At 38.3% G+C, this 24,537-nt stretch overlaps 1 protein-coding gene across 1 annotated transcript in view; it reads left to right on the top strand.

Annotated features, from left to right (window-relative positions):
- Positions 1–5,010: 5,010 nt before the first annotated feature.
- adgrb3 (adhesion G protein-coupled receptor B3) overlaps positions 5,011–24,537 on the top strand; it is a 101,758-nt gene continuing 82,231 nt past the window's right edge. Inside the window, exons 1-2 of the mRNA XM_026309982.1 lie at positions 5,011–5,126; positions 6,693–7,461. Of these exons, the coding sequence (XP_026165767.1) occupies positions 6,708–7,461 (754 nt within the window). The 5' untranslated portion in view covers positions 5,011–5,126; positions 6,693–6,707. The remainder of the gene's footprint in view (positions 5,127–6,692; positions 7,462–24,537) is intronic.

The following is a 24,537-nucleotide window of genomic DNA, read 5'->3' as shown; positions in this document are numbered from 1 at the left end:
TTGAAGTGTTTATGATTGCCATACAAGAAGAAGTGCAAGAACTGCCCTCAGCACTTAACCTCATCTTGACTACAGCACTCTGCAATTTCTGCCACAGTTTTTAATTAAATATGAAGAAAAATGATGGGAAAACAGTTCTTGAAGTGGTGCAAGGAAAGTGCCCAGATTTTAATTTGTTAATAGAATAGTACATTATTATTTTTATGATTGCATAGAACTGTAATGCACAACCCTGTATGTATACATGCATACCCATAGTGACATCTAGTACACGTAATGCATGAACAATATTATTGTAAGCATATGAATCCCTAACGCAAATAGTTTGTGAGCATGTGAAACTCAACAGACATGTTTGTGGGTATCCCCAGTCTAACAGTAGGTCCAGACATCTTCACACATTTCTTTGGCATTGGCCTGACTGTGAAAGTGATTATGCACTTCTATTCATGTCCCAAGGTAGGTAACTGCTTCCTTATTTAATCATGTTGCTCTAAATAGTATGAGACCTGGGAGTTCTACCTGGGAGGTTATTGCTTTTTACACAGAACTGCTACACAAAGAGTCCTGTTACTAATGCTCACATGTAATATTTAAAAAAAAAAACAACAAAAAAAACCCCCTCAGTCTCTGTGGTTTGGGGCACAGTGATGCTTTGAGCTAAATGCTAAAATAAGCATCATAAAATGCTCACAATAACAATGATGACATACTGTTGTTTAGCAGTTATAACATTTATCACATTCTCAACATCTTAGTTCACTGTGATAGTATATTAACAATGGCTAACATAGAAATGCTATTTGTTTAGCAGATGTTTGGCCATAAACAAAGCAACTGACTAGCTGAAATGATCACCAAAGTGCTTACTATTCTTCTTGTTAATGTGCTTACCAAACCGCTTGATCATTAAACCCACAGTTATAAAGACATTTGGCTCAAAACCACAAATGTCAGCACCATTAGAGGACAGGTCATTATGATGTATTGTTTATGGAATATGAATATCTGCACAGATTTTTGTTTTCTGATTCATGCAGGAGATTTCGAGATTACATTTGATAACTGGAAACTTTAAAAAGACAGGGAGTCACTTAACATATTAGGATTCCTCAAGGGACCTTGAGTGTCTGTATCAAATGTCACCACAATCACTTTCATATTTGTTAAAATATTTCACCCTAAACCATAGAGTATAATGTGATGGCACTAGAGGAAAGGTCAATTTATCACATAAATCAATAGAATTTTTCTTCTGGGGGCCAATATGTCTTTACAATATTTCATGGAAATCCAAGTAGTAGTGTAGGACCAAAGCAGTAAGTCGACAGGCAGATCCTTACAGCCACACTGCATCTGTGGCAAAAACAAAAGGGTGGCATCTTTTCATCACTAAACCTATTATACTATATATTGTAGCAGGGAAAAGCAGATGTACCACTTCTGCATTGCAATTTGCTGGAGAAAAGGCAGCAGCCCAGTTGTAAAGAGACAAGAAAATACTCCCAGAACTGATCATTAAAGAAATATATAGCCAGTGTAATGACAAATAGTGAAATAACTTATTCCACAACAGCACAGGAGGATGCACGAAAGAATATGGCACCTCAAGAAAAGCTTCTTTCAGATGTGCTCATTTGGGGTTTACCAATAAGTCATCCAGCTGAGATTCCTACAGGGAGGAGCCCATAATCACTGTGCTCAGACAAATGTAACATATGGACTACCTGGTGATGACTGAGTTGAGCTGAAAGTCTGAATACATTTCACTGGTGCCTGGAGAATTTACCCCATGTGCCTCTGTATGTGCGTGTCTGTGTGCCTGTACTTTATGCACTGATAGGTAGAAATAATCCCCATAATTTTTCTATGAGAGTGATAGTTCATATATTCTTGAAGCAGTCATGCAATAATGATCCATAATGGTTGGTTTACATCAATAGGCAGATGTTTATCACATGTTCAATAGACTGATATTTATCGTATGAGAATTTGTAATGTACGTGACTGCTGTAAAACAGCCATTATATCAAACAGACGTACTATTCCGCACTCACACGCTTACGCACACAAACAGGAGCAGGTGATAATAGGGCTATTCTTTATGCGAGGTGTTGAATAATTCATGACTAATCCATGTGCTCAAACGGATTCTTGAGTTGACAGAATAATATGACAGATTTTGCAAGTGCTACTGAATGAGAAATATCACAAATGTTTTAGAGATTCTAGCAGGGGATGAACTGATCTGTTCCATGTGCCACTAATAAGTTTTAACCAAATGCAATATAAAGATATTTCAGAAAATCCAAGAGGCTTTTGAATGAATACATTGCTTATAAATATATGTCTCCTGCTGCGTCTAAACTGCCTGTTGGAAAAATAGCCTTTTGGCATTCCTTTGATTTGGAAATAAGGCAAATTGCTCTCTCTTGAACATTGTTTCAAACTACAATGCGAACTATAACACTGTTTATCCTTAGCTTCCAAACAACTGCAAGAAATATGTCATCTATCACTGTAATTGCACAAAATTACACCCTAAATTGTACCTCCTAGTCATGTCATTAGCTCTTATTCAGCTTAAGGTTACATGACCCATATATGCGCAAGAATTTTATCTTGTCTCCTAGTTGCAAAATGACGAAACGTACAACAACTATAACATACAGGAAAGCCGTGTGGACTCTGGAAATGTCCTTCCAGGGGAGAATGATTGCAGCATTCCTGAAGCTTGGCAATCGGCCTCCCCATGAGTCAGTGGAGAGATACTTATTGTGTTTTCATTGTTCAATAGGGCTTTGCATGAATTTCTTCCACCTCTTAGCGTACTGAGCCAGAAGCTCCCTAAACGCCCAAGTCTTCATTATGGCTTTGGAAAGTGGGCTGGCTCGAGGTCACCCCTGATGTTCCACTGGCTGCCTGAAGAAGACTGGAATTAGAAAAGCTCCTGCAGTCAAAGACCACAGCAACTGCACTGAATGACTCCAATCTCCTTTGTAAGTTTGGCAACAGATTAACAATGTTGTAAACGCTGCATGGTACAGGATGTTAGGGATATAAACAAGTTCTTTCAGATTCTCACACTGATGTGGCTGATGCTCTCTGTGTAGTTCTGGAGCATTCTTTAGAAAGGTTGGCTCACAAACACTTCACACTGAAACTTCCTGGAAAGAAATAAACAAACAGGCTCTTCACGCAGCATCTGCTCAGATGGAACGCATTCAGTCAATGCCTGAAAGAGATGGCCAGGCTAATGAGAGTTTACTGTGCACAGCAAAATGATTAGAAAAGCTGACCTAACCTTTCAAAAGAAGAAAAGTCAGAAAAATAAAAATATTGTACTGGGGAAAAATTGCTTCCATCTGCTCTGCCCAAAACTAATGTCTCTCTTGTGTAAATAATTCTAAGCATGTAAATTAACTGAGCCCCAACATTTGTGAAATCCACACACATTCATTTCTCATTCATGAACTTTTTAACGCATGTGGAGATAGTAGGCCTATTACTACAAACAGTATGCTTTATTTACAACAGAAACCCACTGTCCTCCACTTTCACCTGGAAGGTAATGTGATAAGCAGGCCTTTCAGATGAATGTGTCACTCCAATTCCCAGTGTCCATTATACAGTAGTTCTATTCTTCCCAAGAATTCAGCCAATAGGCAATGAAGGCTATTGGAGAGTCATTGATGCTGCATTGTCTGTGAACACCTACTGAAGATTGGAGCTTACACTGACTATAATTGAGTGTTGATTGCTGAATGAATGCCTGGCAGAATAACAAAGTAAAGGCACACGAAAGAAGGAAGAAAGCATTAAAACTGAAGCTGCCTTTGAGAGTTTCTTTATTTTGCCAAGTAGCTCATAAATACATTTTGCTCTTACCTTGAATATACTGTAGGTTACACCCATGAACATTCCCCTGAGCGCACATATGTCTAAAAAAAAAAGATGGCGCACAGTGTGGGGCGGGTGAGGGGAAAAGAAAAAGCAGCAGGTTTGGGTTATACCTGCAAGGTGAGAAGCTTTAACCGGCACAACTTTCCCAAAAAGTCAGCACAAGTATTTGTTCTTCCCAGCAGTGTGAAGGCGGCGAAGAGAAGGACGCACGGCGCCGCAAACCAGTGAAGAAATCAAACTACAGCGGCTGTCACCCATCAGGAGAGAAAGAAAGGGGGAATATTACCAAACACACCAGCAGCCCTGCAAGCTTTCAGGTCCCACTGATGCACGCGAGTTGTATTTATGATCACGTTATTTTCATGCCCTCTCCTCTCCCCTGCAAAAAACAAACAAACAAACAAACAAAAAGTCCACGAAATATTCCTGTTTTGGAGAACGCTGTGGCAGCAAAACGCGGTGTTGTCTGAGCACATCTGAGAGGGTCCAGTTCATGGGGGAAACCCTTTTGACTCGAATTAAGAGGAAGCCTGTATGAGAAGAAAAAAAGGTAAATGGGAGGAGGAGGAGGAGGAGGAGGGCAGGAAAGAAAGTGGTGATGGTGCCAGACGCAGCGGCAGTAAGAAGCGTACGTACGTGCTTAATCTTAGCGGCTGAGTGTGTGACGTGATATTGCAGCCTGCTCCTGGAGCTCTGCAAGCACCAAGCAAAGCGCGTCTATTTCTCTCTCTGTTGTAACTCACTGGCCCCCAACATTTCACATCCACCCACTACGGATCTTTTTTTTTTTTTTTGCTTCCCCCATTTTTTCCAGAAAGGGGGGTGGACGACTTGCTGGAGAAAACATATCAGTGGGAAATAGAGACGTGGAGTCTGCCGAATTAATTTATGGTAATACTATAAGAATTGCTCTCTTCTTTTCATCACTCCAAGAATTTCTTTCTCTGTGTGTCCCTCTCGGTCTCTCTCTTTCTCGGTGGCTGTAGTGTGTTGTTGCGCTTCGTTTTGATGGGAAAAACCCAGAAGAGGAAGAATACTGGGGGGACATGAGCGGGCAGACCGGAGTGTAACGCATTTTATTTTCATCCATTGAACCATCTTGTTGCGCCGGACTTGTGTTCTCGGGAATGGGGAGTATTGATTCACCGGAGGGCTGCAGAATTTATTTATGAAGGATGTGGTCAAGTATGTTGGAAAAATAGCCATAGCTTCCGCAGTGTAAGGTAAGATTACTAATATTACTGTTGTTGTTTTTGCATGACGCCCCTGAAGCTGCTGAAAAGCTCATTTTCATATGTCATCTGTCAGTTAAAGTTTAGCCTCCCCCTGTTAAATATTGTGCCTCGTCTATTCAACACGATGGCAGTAGAGCTTTCATCCGCGCACATTAGTCCAGGGTGCTTAACATGTCCTTTTTTTAAGAGCTTAAATCACTTTAAAGTGCCGAGCGTCGCACTGACACCGCATGAGATGTAGCCCGTGTCTATATTCACATTTCCTCTCAAGACGAAACTGGTCTTTTAGGAGCCCCGGTAATAAAATCTATGTGTCTTGACGACCGATTTCTCGTCTCTAGAATACTGATTTTTGGTGTAGCCTTGGCCATGAGTCTTGCGGAAGGATGTGGACTCATATGGATTTATGTCGGCTGAAATCTGATTTCCCACAATACTGCTTCCTTATGTAACAAATATTATCCTGATATGGTGTGACGGCAGGGTTTTATTATTCAGAAGGAAGAAGTTACAGACATAAGTGCAAATGTATCTTTCCTCTGGACTCTGGTATCTAAAGCCTACTTGGAATTTCAACGCCTACACGCGCGCGCACACACACACACACACGCACACACACATACATGTACACACAGTGAGAAACGCACACGTGCACGTTCTGCTGTGACACTGCTCACAGCTGCATTGCCTGTAGGATTAAAGCAATCAGGACATCGCATTGCATTCTCTCTCTCTTTCTCCATCTCTCTTTCTCTCACACAAACACTCTTAGGCGCGCGCACGCGCGAGCTCAGACATGCAAAGAACAGACAGAGACACACACAAGCACACACACACACACACACACACACACACGCACACAATGGCTCTTTATCAAATTGCATTGTCAAATCTATCAAGCCCTGAATTTCGGAGACATGCGGGTCGTGTAGTGGAGCAAAAGCGCGCAGAAGGGGGAGAAGCCATAGTGACCAGACGGACACTGAGAGACATTTAAAGTCTGTGAATTTGTCTCCCTCGTATTATCTTACTGTCGTATAAGGCAACAGACTAAATCACGAAGAAAACAGATTGATCTGAAAAGATCCTGGTTGCTGCGTAAAATGAGCAGCTGCGTCCCACAGCTCGGGAGGACTGCACTGACTTGCTCACCGCTTTCACAGTTTCTCTTTTGATGTCAGATATTCTAAACAGCTATGGCCTATTTGAATATCTCCGGGGATTGTGCCACACCAAATATGAACCAATTAATATTGTCTAAATGACTCACATTATTTCACCCCCCCACCTCCCATAAGATAAATAAAAAATAAATAACGGCAGAAGCAACCACAAGGTGGCAATGTTTGCACAAAGTATAGTAATGAAGAAGGCAAAGATGGGGTTGCAAAAGACATGTTGCTGATGGGTCCTTTTTCTTTTCCTGTTTTCATGGTAGGACATGATAATACACCTGTGAATCACATCAGTCACGCTTGATAGATGTCATCTATCATGTTTCCTCTATCCTCTGCTAACACTCCTTTGTGTAATTCTCTTCGTCTCTCCTTACAGGCCAAATGACATAGGATGAAGGCTGTTCGAAACCTGTTGATTTATATATTTTCCACCTATCTTCTGGTTATGTTTGGATTAACTGGTGCCCAAGATTATTGGTGTTCCACTTTGGTCAAGGGGGTCATTTATGGATCATATTCGGTGACTGAAATGTTTCCTAAGAACTATACAAACTGTACATGGACGCTGGAGAACCCAGACCCTACCAAATACAGCATCTACCTGAAGCTATACAAGCGAGACTTGAGCTGCTCTGAATATTCTTTGCTTGCTTATCAGTTTGATCATTACTCACATGAAAAGATCAATGAATTGCTGAAAGTCAACGAGTCTATAGTGTACCTTTGTGATTCGAAGAATATTTATGTATTTTTGCTGTATGACAAGAATTTCGTTCAACTACGGAGAGTTTTCCCTTATGATTATAACGGATTGACGCCGCAGAAACTGGATGACGAGGAGAAGTCTATTGTGGAGTTTCTGGTGTTGAATAAGGCGAGCCCTAGCCAGTTTGGGTGTCAAGTGCTTTGTACATGGCTGGAAAACTGCCTGAAATTAGAGAAAGGAACAGTGGAGACATGTGGGATCGTGTACACAAAATGCACATGTCCTCAGCATTTAGGCGATGGAGAATCAGAGAGTATGCTCATGCTCAACAATGTGGTTTTACCTTTAAATCCACAAACGGAGGGCTGCTTGTCACCCCAACTACAGGCTGGGCAGATCTGCAATCTGAGTGCAGAAGTGAAACGGCCTCCTAAAGAAGGTGAGTATGCTGTCATCTTCCTCCTTTTTGCTGACATAGATGTAGAGTTAATGGACTACTGTATGCGTAGATAAGATAGTCATGTGCACGTCAGTCACTCCCTTCTCTGACCTTATTGCATGTTTGAAGTATGATGGCCCATGAAACAAAGAGCACACATAGATATATAGACTGTCATTGGCTGAGAAATATGTCAAGAACAAAGCTGCCAGAGGAGTTGGGTGTAGTAAAGACCACACCAGCACAAACCAAACCACCCAAAGAGGGAGGGGATGGGGTTTCATTTGGTTGGATTGAATACAAAATGCACTATCATGGCTGTGAATTTAAAATGGCTGTTTTTGTACACAACAGAGTTAAAATGGCTGCAAAGCCAAAGACAATTTTGGTATGTTTATACATTTATGTCAGTGTCACACATGTGAAGACCATCACTGGTCAATATGGACACATCGTTTAGTTTTTATTGGTACCAATGTTACATGGAGCGACTGGTATCATGGATGCAGCAGCATCAGATCGGGTTCACACTGCTCATGCAATGCAACATTTCAAAACTTGGGTATAAGATGTAATAGTTTAGTCAAATCTGTAGTAACTAATAATTAAACATTTATATTAAGTTGATCGAACAAAAGGGTATCAGTGTTTTAAAAGCGCATGTAATACACACGCATGCTACTTGTCCAGTGTTGCCATAGAGCAATGCAACGTTTTCACTCTTATGTTGGAACTGAGCAAATAATTAACATATTGTCAAAAGCTTACAAAAGAAAATGACATCCTCAGTAGACCCGCTTGCAGCAGTAATTCACACGTGCATAAATACACCCATAAAACACCTATACATCCACACACATTCACAAGTAGACAGCTGAAAGAACATTTAATAGTAAACTGTTATGATCAGGTCATAATGGTTTTGTTCATTAGTGTCACCAGCTAGCAGGGGGAGTTTCTGTGGTTAACACATTTGTGCAGCTCTTTGAATTACAAAGTGAGCCCTTCTGACACGTAGCTGCTTGCATTTTAAGTGATAGCAGGGAAAAAAAAAAACCCACGGGGGTATGCTACTTATTCCAGTGGTGAGGTGCATTTACTGTGAGACATAAAAAGAGGGACATTCATCATGGCACACTGAACCAAAAATAATGAGTCACCCTTTAGATTTTTTCGTGGAAAAATAATGATAGCAGGAATGTTATGGAGCAATCTCCCTTGTGGCATTTACCAAAATAGCAGTTGGTATAATAGCACTCAGCAGAACAGGTGACAGTTTTGTAATCAAGAACAGATGAACATCGACATGCAGTAGTTCAGCTGTTTGGTTGACTTCTGCTTAGTGCTGCTACATCACATTTTAAGCATGTTTTTAAAGCACACTAATACCTACATACCACTATGCCTAATGTCTTTTTTGTTAAATGCTTTGGAAGAGTTACTCATGCTTCGTATTTCCACATGATTTAAGTGGCTAGCCGTCACGAAGATGGATGACAAACTCATTTTAAGTTTTGTTCACCTACCCTTTCACTGAAGCCCTTAGGCAACAACGCATACAGTTTCTTATGCAAATTACCATTACAACTCACCCTGCAGTCAAGTAGCATGTGCAGTAACATCAGATAGTATGACTCAGCTGTGTATTCTGGTCAGATATATTTATAATTTAGTAAATCTTATGTTCAAATCACTACTATTACCAGGAAGCATGATGCTTATTTTCACAGAAAATTCCCTGCTCCAAAACAACATTTGACATTTTTTTCTATCAGCATGTTAATAACAGCTTAAGAGCACAGCTTATTTTTTTTTTTCCTCTCTCAGAAGATTTTCCACAAGCTTCTATTTATAGGGTCAGTTGATGGGAGGTTTGAATAAATCCGTTTTCATCTGGATAACGGGGAGATCACCACGGGGTTTAAAAGAGCACTGTCTCTCCTGTGGCATCATGGTGACAGAGTGGGTGTTCCTGATGAAGAATAAAGCATTACAAACAGTTGACAAGGGCTCCATTTGATAAAATCGCTTGTCTTTGATCTTCTCAGTTCCTGGTAGAGGATGGCTTCAGAGCACATCAAAGAAAAGCAGGCCTGGAGGTTGTATACTCCAGCCATGCCACTGAAACACCCCGACAGTGTTTCAGAGAGATAGAGGATAACACTTTAAAGGTTAAAGATCTTAACTATTAATGATTATGCAGACAAAAGACAGACCACATTCCTTGATATTGTGGCATTCTGAAAAGCACGGTGACACAGTGAAATCCTAAACTAATGTACTACTCGGATGACTCATTTATGCAGTTTTATTTTTAACACATTCTCCCATTTCATGAATAAAAGTTGTAAAAGGAGGCAGCACAGCGGCACAGTGGCTCTCACAGCAAGACAGATCTAATTCTCAACCTCTTTTTTTTTTTTTTTCTCATTTGTGTTCTGTGTTTGTGTGGATTTCCTCCCACATCCCACACATGCAAGTCAAGTAGGCTGATGACTCCGAGCTGCCCATAGGTGAATGAGTGACTATCTGTGTTAACGCTGTGATGTCCTGGCGAAGCGTCCTGGGTGTTTTCCTGCTTTCGATCCAACGAATGCTCGAAAAGGCTTCACCTAGAGTGACTTTTAGATATTCTCTGCACTGACACACATTTCCTGGGTGCATTTATTTTAACAAAGATGAATCTGAAGAACATAAAAAAAGCATTAAGTAGCCAGATAGCTAGTGCAACCGGACATTTTAGAGCACGTTCTCACCCAGACATATGCCCTTTCCCTGTCCAATCTTTTCCACATGCTGGTTCTTACACGTATACAAGCTCCACAAATTCACATTATACTGTTCAAATCATGCATCACAAATTGCATTTGGCTCCAGGAAAAAAAACATCATGAGACATTGTCTTGTTTTGCGGCTCAGCCTACTAGTCTGCCCTTGGCTAAAGAAAAGGGTTTCATTCTGTGTCTCTCATTTGGTTGGATCTTGCCAGTTTTCAAGGATCAGGGTTAAGGAGTCTCATTGTGTGAGAAGAATGTGTTTTGTAGCATAGCCTACAAGGTAATCATTGTTATTACCTCATACAGTGACATTCATATCACTCACTATTGTCACTGTTAAATATCGTCAATGAAAAGCCTTTTTTGTTTTTTTACAAAGTACTTTTTTTTTTTTCTTCCATTCAAACATTATTTTGATTGTGTCAGATATTTCAGTTCATATCACTGGGCCCACCTCTACTTTCTATTTCTGGTTTGTCACTTACTTGTGGAGAAAGATGACAAATGTGACAGTGACAGCAAGATGCCTTCTAGAGATACGGGTTTCTAATTTGTTTCAAACACGATAATGCTACAAAAGAACTGAAGCTCATAAGTATGCAAATTATTCAAATAAATATTTTATGAGTCCACAAAGTGGGCCTCCAAAATCATTGTTGGTTCAAGAGGTAGGTTAGTAACGACTATGACATCACAGATTTGAATCCTGATCCTCTTTTTTTCCACTTGAGAGAAAATTGTTCACACTTCTGAATTATTGATTTGAGTCTTACAATATGTAACATGTATAAAACATGTCAACTCTTTATGTGGTTTCTCCTGCTTTGTTTGATTTAAGTCAAGCACAATTAAAGTGACAGAGGGAAACAAATGTCACAATTCCTTGCGGCAAAGGATTTTATATTATCTAAGAAACATATCCCCTTTAAGACTAAACGCAGATGCTGATCTGTGGAGTTGCAGATGCTTATTTGATCATTACTGTTTCTGACGACGCAGACCATGTGCCATGTGGAAAATGGCAATGGGGTTTTATTGGCAAATGAAATGTGTGTGAAGCGTTCTAATGCGCTGTCACCTGCCAAAGTCCTGAGCACTGCAGCAGCTCAGCCTTGCTGCCTCACATAGTGAGGCCTTTTATTCACTTTGGATCTCAGTCAAGTCACTCAGTAGTCACACTGCATTATGCTCACCCCCATTGTTCAGTACACTTGGAGGCCATTTTAGTTCCAATTCAGTGAAGTTGAGAGCTCAGCTCAACAGCAGAGAATCTGTTTGTTTTATCTTTTATCTTATGCATTATTTGTCGTCAGCTTTAGTAGATACTGTATCTTGAATATCTCATGCACTTGTCTTCCCTAAAATATTTGGCTAAATCATTCTACCTTTTAAGAATTTTAGCTTGCTAAAACAATTGTTTCCATATTCAGCTCCTGAATTTTAGAAACATTATTCTGTTCCTGTGTTTTAGCCACTTCCTCGGTGTTAACTCTGAAGACTGAAGACCGATGAACATCAATATGAAAGAGCTAGCCATCTTTATTGTTCATGAACTATCAAACTGCTCATTAAAGTTTGACTATCCAAAAAAGGATAGTGCAGTGTGGAACAATTATGTTTTATGTTGTCATCAATTACACAGCTTGGAGTTAACTCCAGTCAGTGCTGTGAAACATACAGAAAACTTTAAAATGATATTACATTAGAGCAAAAATTACATCAGGATCTGCAAGACGATGCCTCTTAGAAAAGAATAATGGAGCAGTTATTTCTCGTGGATGTCTAAAAATATACATATATAAACTGTATTCTTCAAATGACCCAGGTCACTCTTTCTGGATATAAAAATTCATGAGGCTCCGAGGTGACTCCTAAGTCATTTTACACACTGATATAAAATCACAAAAATTGTTGCCATGTTTAAAGTTCTGTTTAAACCACTCTGACTGTCACACATGGATGCAAATGGGCTCTTTGGAACCACAAAAGACTCAGTTTCCCAACCATAACACAGTTATGACACAATAAAGTATAGGGTCCACCACATGAGACTTGATAAGGTTCCTAGCTAGTTAAAAGATTAAAGCAATAAGACTTACAGTATGGTTATGTAGAATATAACCGCATAGCCAATATCTGCTTAACTAGGAGCCCTGACAAGCTATTTTCCCAATAAGCTTGGGAAAATACTCCAAAATATGGCATCCAACATAAACAATACAGTTTTCTGTCAAAGTTCAGTTGGTTTTGATTATTGTACAGGGGATAATTAGAAAAAAGGTGTCACATATTTCTGTGCATCAATCACAGCAACATCTGAATCGAAATCAGATGACAGTAGTTGGGTCGTTTCTAGGTGCTGGACCAAGCATCTGTAAATAAAATCTGATCAATTCACAATGATCCACAGATGAGGTGGGGCAAACCCATAAAATAACACTGTTAATTTTCAATTGCAAAGCACCATTGTCATCACTAATTTGTTAGTTTCATTATTTCTATTCACAGTGTCATTTCTAACTAGGCTCAGCTGTGATGTTAACAGTGATAACCTGCCAGTGGTGTGGATGTAGATAAGTTGTGAATACTGCTGCTCATTTGACATGGATTTGTGATCCGAGTCTTGAGGCTATGTTTCAGCAACAACACAATTGGAAGGTAGTGATAACTCCACACTACCCAGACTGTGTAGCCCACTGCAAACTGCCTCCAAATAAATTAAAGCCTTGTGTTGTCACAGCTGAACCACAGCCAGGATGCAATGAAATGCAATAACTCTGAAAGGAAAACGTGAAATACAATTTAAAAAGGGGTGGACATGATTTAACTACCTACCAGAAATGACTGCATGAATAAATTCAAAAACAAAATTTCCATTAATGCAAAATAAAGTGATGTTACAGCTCAAACTAACTCCAAATTAAAAGATATGTTTGTGAATTCAATTATATTTGATAAAACTAAATACGCAGCATTATTAGCTAAATGTACTGAACTTTAAGTATAGAAAGTAAAATTTCTCCTTCGAAAATACTGCACATACTATATGTGTGTTATAGTATTATACATTAAATTATTAGTTTATTATACTGCTATTATAAATTAATGTGTAAGTGGCATTGTAGATGGTTAATTTTGAGTAGGGTAGGGTAGAGTAGGGTTTAATATAGACATGTATCAATGCATCAAGTATAATAAGCTCTTTACAAATGCTGTAAATATAAGATTATTAACAGTTATTTATTACACGTAGTAAATGTGATGAAATACAAAGAAACACCAGCAATCTGCCTGTTTAACTGCCCATAAATTTCCAAACCTATATTTATTAAATTAATGCATCAATCCACAGCCTATCGCCTTTACTATTGCAGTGTCATGGAGATGACACGTCCACCTTTTTAACTTCACAACCTACAATAAATACAATTGAAATAAAATTTGTGAGTAACAGTTAAATATAGCAATGTCATATTACAGCACCAATCGCAATCAGAGTAATGGCTTAGTCTAATTCTCTGAAGTGAGGCAGCCATATTGCTGGTCCCCCAAACTGTAGTACTCATCAGTAAAATCCTGGATCAGCAACGAGGAAACATGCACATGTGATTTATTAGCACGCGTAGCCCACCTGTGTGCATGTTTCCTGTTTTAAATTCCAAACAGTGGTAGTTTTGTGTTCCTGTATATTCACGTTCTAACAACTCCCACAACTACTCATAAATCCTTCTTGAAATGTCACTGATTTGCCTGTTTAACAGTCCCTCTTGTCATTAAACTTTTCCAGCTTTGCCAATTAAAGAAAAATAACACAAAGCAACAAAACTAAACCACAACTGCATCTTGAAAATGTTCAACTGAAGCTGGTTAGGTATGGTTTGACAATACAAATTAAAATAATAATTAAAAAAAAGTCAGATACCTAAAAATGAGAAGCAACGGTTCTTTACCTGTCAGTATCTTATGTGCTTTATTTTTCTTCTATCATTTCTACTGATTTTCATAATACCGATTTTTTTTTAAAATTCTCACACATGGTCTGTCTTCTAGCTGCACTGTAATTTTAGCACTGAAGAATATTAAAACTTTTTGAAGTGTGATATTAGGTTACTGCAAATGATTCTTTTATTTAATGAATCAATCGGAAGGTCTTAATTAAAGCACTTAATGATATATACCTTTTTTTTTTTATACTGCAGAGAATTTATTTAAGATCTCATCATATAGTACACTGGTACTGCATTATTTTTGCACATCCATGGCTGAAGCTGATGCTGTATGTATGCTATTGTGTAGTTTCATCACTGCGACAGCTGCAATGCATACTTAAGGAATCATTTCCATTTCTAATTCCATGTATCTTGCTTTGACATCACAACATCCAGTCTTTTATTTGGCAATTTATGAGTTAGAGATGAGTGGATCTTATAAATCAAAGGAACACCGTGGTGCTATTGTTTCCTTTGACTTCAAAAAGGTGTCTATATGAATGCAAACAGAACAAGTCTACTGTCTCTTCTTCTTTATATACAAATTTGATTTGTTTATTGCCATTATATGTATAATTCAACACTAACAAGCATTTCTGACTCCCTGCCATAAATAAAGTCTCATTCATGAGAAAAGGGGGTGGAGGCACTCTGAGCTGGTTTCCACTACATCCAAATAGAACTCTGGCTATCTTCGCTTCACAGCAAGAGCGATTCAGCACATTTATATATATAAAAACAAAACCTACACAACAATTGTGATTCTCATATGACAAACCAAATTTGTTTTGCATTCAAGTCCTACAGACCTCAGCAACCACCCCATTCATCTTTCTAAGAAAACATCAACATTCACATGAGCCTGCCACAGCTTTGCCCTACAGTTCTTAAGCAAAGGTCAAATCTTTGAAGCTCGTAGTGTGGATACACACTGATGTCTTGAACATTTTTTTCGTTTTTAAATAAGATAGAAAAAGTCCTAATCCAACTTTTGTGTGGGATGGTTTAATGTGGTAAAATTTTTATCAAGCCCTTGTTGTGTGGAGCCACAGATGTTAATGTAAATTATGCACTGCTTTCAGCCTCTCAGTTGCATGTTCTTCCATTTCAACCCAGTTAGTTTTGGCCTGTCACTGGATGGCTATTCCAGCCCACAGAAGAGAGGCATTTGCATAAACATCCACCCACAAAACCTGGCAAATGAGTCTGTCACTCAAAGCCCATGTCTGTGTGGTAAAGTGGAGGCAAAATCCTATTTTTTCTCAGGGGGCTTCTGTAGCTGCTATCAGTAGCAGTCCCTCTGCAGGGTGTAGCATGTGCCCTCATGTAGCTGTAATGGTTGCTGCTGTTAAACTTACATGGTACACTATGATCTAGGACAACATAAGCACTAATATAATCAGCGTCACATAGCAATGTTATGTAGTATACGCATTCACCAGGGACTTGGAATTTTGCATTCTGTAAACAGTAAGAGTTTAGAATTTAAAACTTTATTTTTCATTATAATGTTAATCAAGAACAAATGCCACAGTAAGTACATAGGCTAATAGATCTATAAATACATTCTAACATATATTAGACTGTAAGTGCTGACAGATACTACTTGAAGCATTTATGAGGGTGAAGGGGGCATTACATATATTGCACATTAATCTGAACTAGTGATGCAGCTGCATTGAGCAGCTAACTTGGAATGACAAGACTATGTTTTGTTGTACAGCAAATATAATGAAAACCATGTTGAACTGAAATTTAACAGTAAATAGTTTTTACCACACAATGCCATTCGTAGTCCACAGAGAAATCCAAAATCAACACTCATCAGGATATGTCACACAACAGCCAAAATCATACAAACTATTTATTACTACTAAATAACATTAAATAATTTGTATATTTAAAATTAAGTCAAAAATCCTACATCACTCCAGCGTTATGTGAAAAGCTTTTTTTTTTTTTTTTTGACAATAACAAATCCTGCAGTTGCACTGAAACTGCAAGAAGTGGTGGAAAAATACAGCCTTTTTTCAAACTGAGTGCAGTACTGACTTGTATTTTGTTGCTTTTTTAATTTAAGGTATAAAACTAATTACTAGTCATGAGAATTTTGAAACAAGGGTCTTTCAAATAGCAGCACTAATGTTTGACAGATGGTATATGATGGTATATTTCAGTAATGGCCATTGCTAATGAAGACAGCTGACATTTCCCTGCACTGATTGTGTGTTTCCATGGAGCACTGTGGTTATTCAGCTCCTCTGTTAGACAAAGTGTTATGTAACATAACATAGATATATAAATTATCACGCTGCAGCACTTTTGTGCCAGATCGTAAGCTTGTCTACAGTTCTCTTTCATAACATAGAAAACTGACTCTGACAGTCAGTATCTTTTGATAGTCTATCAAAACTATAACAATAATAATACTAATAATACTAATAATAATAATAATAATAATAATAATGGTGATGCTTTGGAAGCATTGATACATATATCTCAGTAATTCTTTAATTCTGGACACTCTGGAACTTAATTTACAAATCAGTTCTGAAACCATAGTACTGCTGTATTGAAGTCAGATTGGAGAAAAATTTCAGAATACTGTGTCTGTCAACGTCTGCCTGTTTAAATCAGATTTCAAACTGTCCTTCACACCACTGGCAACCGCCACACAACACTGATGTCACATTCACAGCATGGTTAGCCTGCCAACATCGCTGCATATCTTAAACTCGTCTGTCAGTGATGCTGTCTGGTGCAGTGGCAGAGTTCTGCACCACCACTAGATATTGCTATGGCATGAGGAGAGAGACGGTTTGTCCTCATTCCTTATCTGGCCTGCAGCATGCTGGTGTGACACTGGTCCGCCAGTTAACATAGCTACGTGCTACTGAGACATTACTACAGCAATCAGCCCAGCTGGGCTAACAATGCCTGAGCATACCTTTCCTGATCGATCACTTACAAACAGCAGCGGGAACAGTTAATGCTGAGATTTGATTTAAGACACAAATGTGATTTTCTAGCAATCTCTCTGGATATTGTCTTCTTTTGCCCCAAATGCATCAACCTAATCTGTGAAGATCATTGGTAGTGGCTTACAGTACCATACATTTTTAAAAATAGATCATATAAACTCTTTTTTATTAAGCTACAAGTCCATTTGTTAAAGTTTGGTCAGTCAACTAACAGTTCTTTATTTCAGGTTAGAGAACGAGTGCACTCATGGTGTCAGAGTCATGTGCTTTGCTACAAAAATCACACTTCTGTTTTTGTAAACATAGCTCATTTTCACCTGGTTGAACAAATGACCCGTTGTTGTTTTTTTTTTTCCTCCCCCTGAGACGGGAATATCTTTAGCAGCAACTTACAAAGTACGCAAATGAAGAATTGCTATTTCTCTCAGTCTAGATCACAGAGAACATAATTGCTCGACTTGAATAAAATAAACATGCTTTTTTCTTAAAGAATCTTAAATTGTTAATTTACTTCTAGTCTCCTTGCAGCCTAAATGGCTGTATTGGTGTGAGATTTCTACACGCATTAAAATGAGCAAATCGCACGTCTCTAAATTAGTGAAAGTCTGCTGCAGGGAGTCTTATCCATTCAGCCACTACAGTAGACACATCAGATGGCTAGATGCTCTTTGCAGTATTGTATTTAAGACCAAGAGCTTCAGTGCAGAGGAGTCATAATGAAATGTGACAGATAAATCAGAAGCACTTGGGAGATGGCTTTGGATTACTGAATCAATACTCTACCACTACAGCTAGTCCAGACCTCCCAAGAATGCTCTGTTTTAGCAGAAGTTCCAGTTACAGCTTCCAAGCTGGGCTTGAGCTCATGTATCTTCCGACATCTCTGGTTTGTAATTTCAGTTTTTATACACAGGTCCCAAAACAAAAGGCTACAACAGATTTGAAATATGAAAGTAAACACAGATGATGTTCTAAAAAAAAGCACATCATTCACCAGTCAACTCAGATTGCTTAATTACTTAAAAACAAACAAAAAAAGTGTAGCAGTGGTTTCTAAAAATTACAAAGTCTACAGACACTTTATTTCTAATATGAATCCCAGAGATTTTTAAATTTTAATTGTTAAACAGCGACATCACATCAGTTGGAAATATTTCTCTTTGCCGACTGGTTAATGTTCTCACTTCGCTGCAGTGATATAAAGGTATCCTTGGGGTGTGCTCAGTACATTGTGACACCAATGTGAAGGGTGGTTACACACGCACACCTCTGATTACAAAATGCTGAACACCGAGAGGTCAGCGAAACAGTGATTTTCAGCTTGGTGTTAAGTTATACCCTAACCATGTGGAAGAGCAGACTCAGCAGACAGCACAGTATTTTGCCATTGATGCATCAATGGGAATGTTATGCAACCTTTATTTGTTCATAAAGTCAAAGGCTGGATTTATAAAACTAGATTTCTATGTATGGATGATGACTACAAGTAAGTAATAAAAAACACAGAAAGCCTGAATAAACAATCTAGTAGTGACAACCTAACCCTATACACTTGCATTGAAGTGCCAGTGGGTGACAGAGTTCATCTGTTATTACAGTCCTATACAATATCAACCTTTGATGGGTTTATGCAAGAGGTAAACCAAGCGTGGTGTGTCAGCATCAGTGTTCTCTCTGATGACAGATAAGACTAGTTCAATGTGAAACAAAGGGCTTATTTCTGGTAACTGCAGCTCTGATGTGTGCTTATTAACCATTATTCGTGTTATCTTTGGACTGTCTTATTATATTTGATTTTGATATATGGCTCCTCACATGGCTGACATAAAAGGAAAAAAAAATACCACCAGTAATAGCAAATTTTCTACAAATGTCATTCACAGGAGGAAAAAAGGGGTTGGGAGTGCATCAGTGAACTGCCATTTTCATGTCTCGACATAGATGTTTAAAACTCTTCGAAGGCCATTGAGATTAATTTTTATTTCCCCTAGCTTTGCTGTTTTCTGGAGAGCGTCTGCCAGTCAAAATATGATGCAAATCAAAAATGGCTGGCATGTAAATTCTGTGCACTTCTGCAATCTGCTTAGTCTTTGATTTGGTGAATTCAAAGACACCTTTGTTTCCAAAGGAGACATTAATAGACAATTTCTATGTGTGAAGCAGTTTTACAAGCCTTTGATTTTGTCTCTTTGAAATGTACATCTATAAAAAGAGGTCATGTGATACACAGCTGCTGTCGGTGTGTGTGTATTATATCAATGTAATGAATATAGAGCAAATGGCACTGAAGTGATAATGTAGAAAATAATCGCCCTGTGATTCTTACTCTTCTGAGCTGCATCTGGTTTCTGTCACTATTAAAAAAAACATGTCTTATTCTTATCCCTCGTGATGACTCACTATTACAAAATGATCCTTTCTTGAGCATTTCTAACCACTTCAAAAAGCAAATGCTTTCCTATATCCAATCTTAGAGAATATCAAAATCCATAGTATATTGTATACAGCACCTGTTGTGTGCCAGAATCTCTGAGCAACAGTAATAAACATTTGATTACATGTAATTTATATAGTTAAATATTTGTTAATTTGTTTATCATTAATCTTGCTTTAATACATCATTGTATTTGTTCTAATTTTCTGAGCTGCCTGCAAAGCCTTTATTTACATGTGTTAGTGTTCATGTTTTCATGCAAATCTATTATGAAGTATTAATTCACCATTTGAATAGTTTACTATAATGTTTCCTATAGTGACAAGAGTGTGGCTGAAATCCTGGTGGAAGTGTAATGACAGCTGTTGAGATTCAGACTGCAGCCACAGACTCCAGTGGAAGACACTGTAAAATCTGCCAAATGTTCACCAAGTTGATGGATTAAAAAAAACATCAGTTTTCTTGTTCAAAGACCAAGCTTCTTTTAAATGTATCAATGCAGGAATGATGGTGGTCATGTCAACTGGTGGTCACTTACTCATGCACAAAAATAAACTACAACCAAGCAATACAAAGAAGCCTAAATCATTTGGAATCTATGCATTATATGTAAAAAAAAAAGAAAAAAGAGAACCACTAAATGTAGTTGATAAATAAAAGAATGCATTGCTTTGGGCTTTTGAGCAAAATGTTTTGAATCACAGGTTTATAAATGTATCTATTCAAGCCACTATTTGATGCTGTCCTATATGAGGTGCTGGCACACAAGGATGTTCAGTAGAGGGGTAATAATAAAGTAAAATCCTAATGGTTTATTGATTCCTTTCTTCCCGTCTTGTTTTTGCATTGACAGCCAGTTTAATATTACAGCAACAAAGATGAAAATTTTTTCAGTAAATTCAGGCTGATTTGTAATCATTTCACTGCAGATTAAACATTTACAATCTGAATATTAGAATTATTGTACTTTGCAAAGGTCGAATGTATGACAAAAACTAAACTGTAGCTTATATGGCTTTTTTTTTTTTGCATTTCTATTGTGTAAAATGTTAATCCTTTAACTGCATAGCACCCTCACTTGAAATAAGCAAACCCTCATTTATGTGTGTGTGTGTGTGTGTGCACGCAAATGTCTCTAAGAACACTAGTATCCATGGAAACCATTGCTCCAAATGGATCATGCATTCAGAGCCAGTGGTACCGTACTGTACAGCCTCTTTAATCACTGTTCAAACTGAAGGGTCCATAGTTAGTATACATACAACAAACAGCACTCTCTGAATAAAGCAAATGAAGCCTCTTTAATGAACAGTAAAGGTGACCCTGTTGGTCCGTCAACACAATGACAATATGACCATAATCCTTTTTTCTTTTTCTGCGACAGTCAGGTCACAAGAAATATCAAACTCTACTGTTGTGTTGTAGTTTTGCAACAATAGAAATTACAACACTTCAACCCAAAATTCCACCAATTACATGTTCTTGGTCCTACTTTTATTTTTTCTGTGATATTTCTACATGTCATCAACAAATGTGATTGAGGCAAAGATTTGGGGTAGTATTCATACATCCTCATAGACTTTTACGTTAGTGGTATTATTAAAGATGGTGAGAGAACATTTGCTCTTTTGTCTCGATTAAACGAATTAGAAAGTTGAATTTTCTGAAATCTTGCAGAACAAAGTGTCCATTTTCACAACAAACTACCCATTCATTTTTAAAGCATGTGTGACCATAAGCCAGGAAAATGTACGACATTACTGTTAGTGCTGCCGCAAGGCTGCTAAGTAGCGATGGAGACATTTCGGGTTAGACACCAGCACCTGGAACTGCTCTGTGGGTTTACTGCTCTATGGGTACATTTATATGAAAATGTCTATGCCCTCCAGTACTCTCACACAGTGATCTAAAGCTATCATTTAGCAGGTGCTCTGGAGCTATGAGATCCTCCAGTTTAAGCGCTCTGCTCCTCAGGCCATCTTGCCTAACCATCAGCTCAGCGGTGTCCAAAGCCCGACTGTTGTGATGTTGTCTCAACAGTTACTGAAGTGCAATAATTGCAGCTTTCTTCTCTGACGTGAGGTGACAATTAGAGAAAGGGGGCGAAAGAAGAGAGATTAGCAGTGAGAGTGAGAGAATACTTTGCCATTTGGCAGAGTGAATATACACAGTGAACTGTGGGAGAAACAAAATCAAAGGATTTTGTAAACATTGTTCTTTGCAGGTATCAAGAGATGCAGCGTAGACAATTTTTCAGAGTAGCTTCAGATAAGTGATAAGGCCCGAATATATTTTCATACTAACAGTGTTACCTATTTTCTTCCACTTTCATATTGGAAATGCTTTACCTTAGCTTTGAGACTGCAAACTGTAATCAACATCTTTAAGGTCATTGTTGCCTCATATCTTTGACCCAGGTGACAAATGAAAAACAGTGGCTGAAGACACAGTTTTGTTATCTTTGTCCATTACAATGAGCCTTGGATGTCAGGGTCAGTGAGTGGATGCATGCATCGCTCATCGTAGCGTCATGTCTATCACAGTAGTTTTTTCCAAAGTGTCAATGTCTGTGTGAGCCTCTTATGGTAAGTCTCCACCCACGAGGCCCCACACTTTAGTCCATAAGGTGAATGTCATCCTCTGTTTTCCATTACATTATACCCTCCAGTTTGCGGTGCACTTTTTACAATGTGCAGTCTTAAGATTGCTGATTGGAAGTGTCTTTCTTAGAGTTATATTAGCTGTGACATTTGTTGCTGGATCAGCAGTAAAAAGTGGACAAGAAATGTTAATGAGTTAGATTATTGGGGGATGCTTACCCACAGCACCACTCTTGGTTAAACAGTAGGAATAGAAACTCAGGACGGAGTTGAATCAATAAAATGTTTAAAAGGCCCTAAAAACCTATTTTCTCAATCTGCGCTTTCCTATGAGAGAAGGAGTCCTACATATCCAAGAGATGTTCTGCCAGAGTTGAAACTGTTTTGTTTGGTCTGTACTATTTAATCACAAGTTCGACGTAGATGGGCTACACTGGTAAAATGTGACGTCATGTACTTCGCTGCACCAATCAGGCATTGCAATATCTGAAACTATTAGAAAGACATTTACATCTAATCAAAGTACAGACACACCATTCTGTTGATTCAGATTAAGTCTTAATAAATAATAGATGGTTAATTGCAAAAACATTTTATTTCGGGAAAAATAACAGATTTCACATATTTCTCAGGGGCTGAATATGTTAGATTATAATGAACATCTAGTGCTAAAATTATTAGCTGATTAATAAGAAAAGTCATCTGACAGTTATGAAACTTGTTGTCAGATATGAAGATTTGCTGCTTTTGTTTCATTTCACTGTAAATTTAATATATTTGGGCTTTGAAATGGACAATTGCCTGTTCAAACAAACTAAGGACGCCACATATAGAGGCACCGATAGCAAAAAGATCCAACCTCTAACTAGCTAAGTTAACACCAAGGACTAACACAGAAAGATAATGAAGACAAGTGAATCAGGCCTTTCATTGAGTTTTAATGCACATGTTGTATTGAAATGTGACTCAACATGTGCCATTGAGGCTCAACCAAATACTGCAACAGTAGATTTTCATGATGAAAGTGTGATGCTTATACTGTAGCTATGGTAACATCCGCTCATGTAAGTATTATGTGCAAAAATGTTTCAACATTGAGTTCAAACAACTGCGAAGCACAAAAACCTGGATGTCGGCTAATATAGCCTCCACAGGCCAGATTTTCCCCACACTTGCCTCTCTATTGCCTGCACTTGTCGAGGTAATACTGTGATTAAATTACATCAGAAATTTTCCTTAGGGTCTTGCTAAGCTCAGCGAACCATTCTCAAATGTATTTGACAATTCAGATATTGAGCCAGGAGTTATTTTGACAAAGCAAGTGCATAGAAGTGTGGATGGTGCTGGTTGGATCATTATCAGAGTGGTGATACACACAAACGCATGAACATCATGTCAAGAGAGCTGGAGTCATTGTACTGTACTACAGTATTAATAACAATATTGCATCACAGTTACTTTATCTGTACTGTGAATAGAGAAACCCAGAAACTTCTTGCACAAAGCAGCTGATTTATCTGAAGTTATTCCACAGACTGGTTGATTAAAATTAAATGAGTGATTAATTTCTTTGGTTTGATTAGTGGGGCTGACAAAATTAAAATAAGATAATCCCGCAAGAATAATTAAATATTTGATTCATAATAAATATATAAAAGAACTTAAATCTGGAGTTCCTCAAATATCTGTATGGCGTAATGCTGCATTTGAGTTTATAGTATTTGATTCTGAGCACCCTCAAAGTAATGATCACTTGATTCTTCAGGGTCTTTACAAAAAAAAAAAACAGCAACTTTTTGACTCACTTTTCTCATTTAGTTTCTTGTGTGCTCTGTTCTTTTTGTCCATTTAACCACATCATAAAACTGCTAAGAGGACTCTCATGTGGTTACTATGAGCCCAAAACACGCTGAAACAAATGTCTCTCTATACTTTCTGCCCCAAGGCCAAACATCTTCACAGAGAAAATCATGGAACACTATTTTTTGTCCTTGAGGGGAGAACATATTCGGATGTTTGGCCAGTACTTTATTTGTGCCTGTCCTACAAATGTCCTCCATCAATTTCCTCTTGCATTCGTCTGAGAAAGCATTGATTTATTGGCCTCGCAGCATTTTTGGACATTAACAGTGAAAAAACAAATTTGATCTCAGAGGGGAGTTTTGGTTCATGTCCATTCTTGCAACATGTCAGGTGTGTAACTCCAAGCCTGACTGAATTCCCAGATGGACTGACGCCATCAGCGCTGGCCAGACAGATGAATCTAAAGCAAGCAATGAGATTTCTGCTGGAGTC

The sequence above is a fragment of the Mastacembelus armatus genome, chromosome 15, assembly GCF_900324485.2.
Source record: "Mastacembelus armatus chromosome 15, fMasArm1.2, whole genome shotgun sequence".
NCBI lineage: Eukaryota > Metazoa > Chordata > Actinopteri > Synbranchiformes > Mastacembelidae > Mastacembelus > Mastacembelus armatus.
Note: the sequence above shows the minus strand (reverse complement) of the source record. Positions and strands in the feature narration are given on the sequence as shown.